Consider the following 1414-nt stretch of genomic DNA (forward strand, 5'->3'; position numbering starts at 1 on the left):
CCACAGTATCTGAACCCTGCAGTAATAAGCTTACTGAAACACATGTTGCAGGTGGACCCGATGAAAAGAGCCACCATCAAAGAGATCCGGTAAGCCTGGCGAAGTATTTACAAAGTCAAAAATCCTATAGGCGTTGTTTTGTTTTTGGTTGTTTTTGGTTGTCTAGATTGTAAATCACATTATTTCATGATGGCAAGGGACTGTCTGCATAGAAAATTAGTTCTGTTGGTGCTGTTTGCATTCATGATCTTTTAACTACCAAAATGATTCTTCGCCACAGAGAGGACGAGTGGTTCAAAAAAGATCTGCCAAAGTACTTGTTCCCTGAGGACCCCTCCTACAGCAACAACATGATCGACGACGAGGCCCTGAAGGAGGTTTGCGAGAAGTTTGAGTGCACAGAGGAGGAGGTCCTTGCCTGCATATACAGTCGCAACCATCAGGATCCATTGGCTGTTGCCTACCATCTCATCATTGACAATCGTCGCATCATGAGCGAAGCCAAGGATTTCTACTTGGCATCTAGCCCTCCTGACTCTTTTCTAGATGACCAACACCTGACTTCATCAGGTGCAGCGATAGTGAAGCCTCACCCTGAGCGTGTACCTTTTCTCGTGGCGGAGACTCCTCCCAGGAGTATCCGTCACACACTGGATGAACTGAACCCTCAGAAGTCCAAGCACCAGGGTGTTAGGAGAGCCAAGTGGCACCTGGGTATACGCAGTCAAAGTAGACCAAATGATATCATGACCGAGGTGTGCCGTGCAATGAAACAGCTGGACTATGAGTGGAAGGTAAGGAAGAAGAGGGACAAGATATAGGAGGAAATGCTTCATATTTACAATTTTAAAAAAATGTAGTAAAATGTAATCTCACAGTTAGTTATTGAAGTTGGATTGTATTAAAAGTTTAATAAGCTCCAGGTGTACTTTTTAAAGCATCACAAAGACACATTTTCCTTCCTTTCAATAATTTTCTAGGTTGTGAATCCATACTATCTGCGTGTGAGAAGGAAGAATCCTGTTACTGGGATGCTTGCCAAGATGAGCCTTCAACTGTACACAGTGGACAGCAGAACCTACCTCCTTGACTTCCGTAGCATAGATGGTAAGTTTCACCTTCACTAGTCTGTAGCAGTAGGTGAGGAAACAGTCTGCATTTAGATCACCACTAATTTGCATAAGCACCCGGCAGGATGCACTGATAAGGTTACATAGCTAACCTGTGTATGGCTCAAATATTAGAGAATAAAACACATGAAAGATCATACACGAGGCCGTTATTTGTGATGATTCAAAGTGCACCATTAAATCTGTGTCATAGCCTGACCCGCACATTCCCAGAAATGTAACTACATATGACGCAGATGTCAATATCTGTTTATTGATTAGCACATGGATTATACCACAGGGAA

The 1414-nt window shown here is 43.2% G+C and overlaps 1 protein-coding gene across 1 annotated transcript in view; it reads left to right on the forward strand.

The window, feature by feature from the left end:
- The window catches only part of prkaa1 (protein kinase, AMP-activated, alpha 1 catalytic subunit), a 14730-nt gene that overhangs the window by 8776 nt on the left and 4540 nt on the right, over positions 1-1414 (forward strand). The window contains exons 7-9 of the mRNA XM_013909086.1: positions 7-89; positions 281-794; positions 981-1107. Coding sequence (XP_013764540.1) covers positions 7-89; positions 281-794; positions 981-1107 — 724 coding nt within the window. The remainder of the gene's footprint in view (positions 1-6; positions 90-280; positions 795-980; positions 1108-1414) is intronic.

The sequence above is a fragment of the Pundamilia nyererei genome, unplaced genomic scaffold, assembly GCF_000239375.1.
Source record: "Pundamilia nyererei isolate P.nyererei 1_Seehausen unplaced genomic scaffold, PunNye1.0 scaffold00002, whole genome shotgun sequence".
Classification (NCBI taxonomy): Eukaryota; Metazoa; Chordata; class Actinopteri; order Cichliformes; family Cichlidae; genus Pundamilia; species Pundamilia nyererei.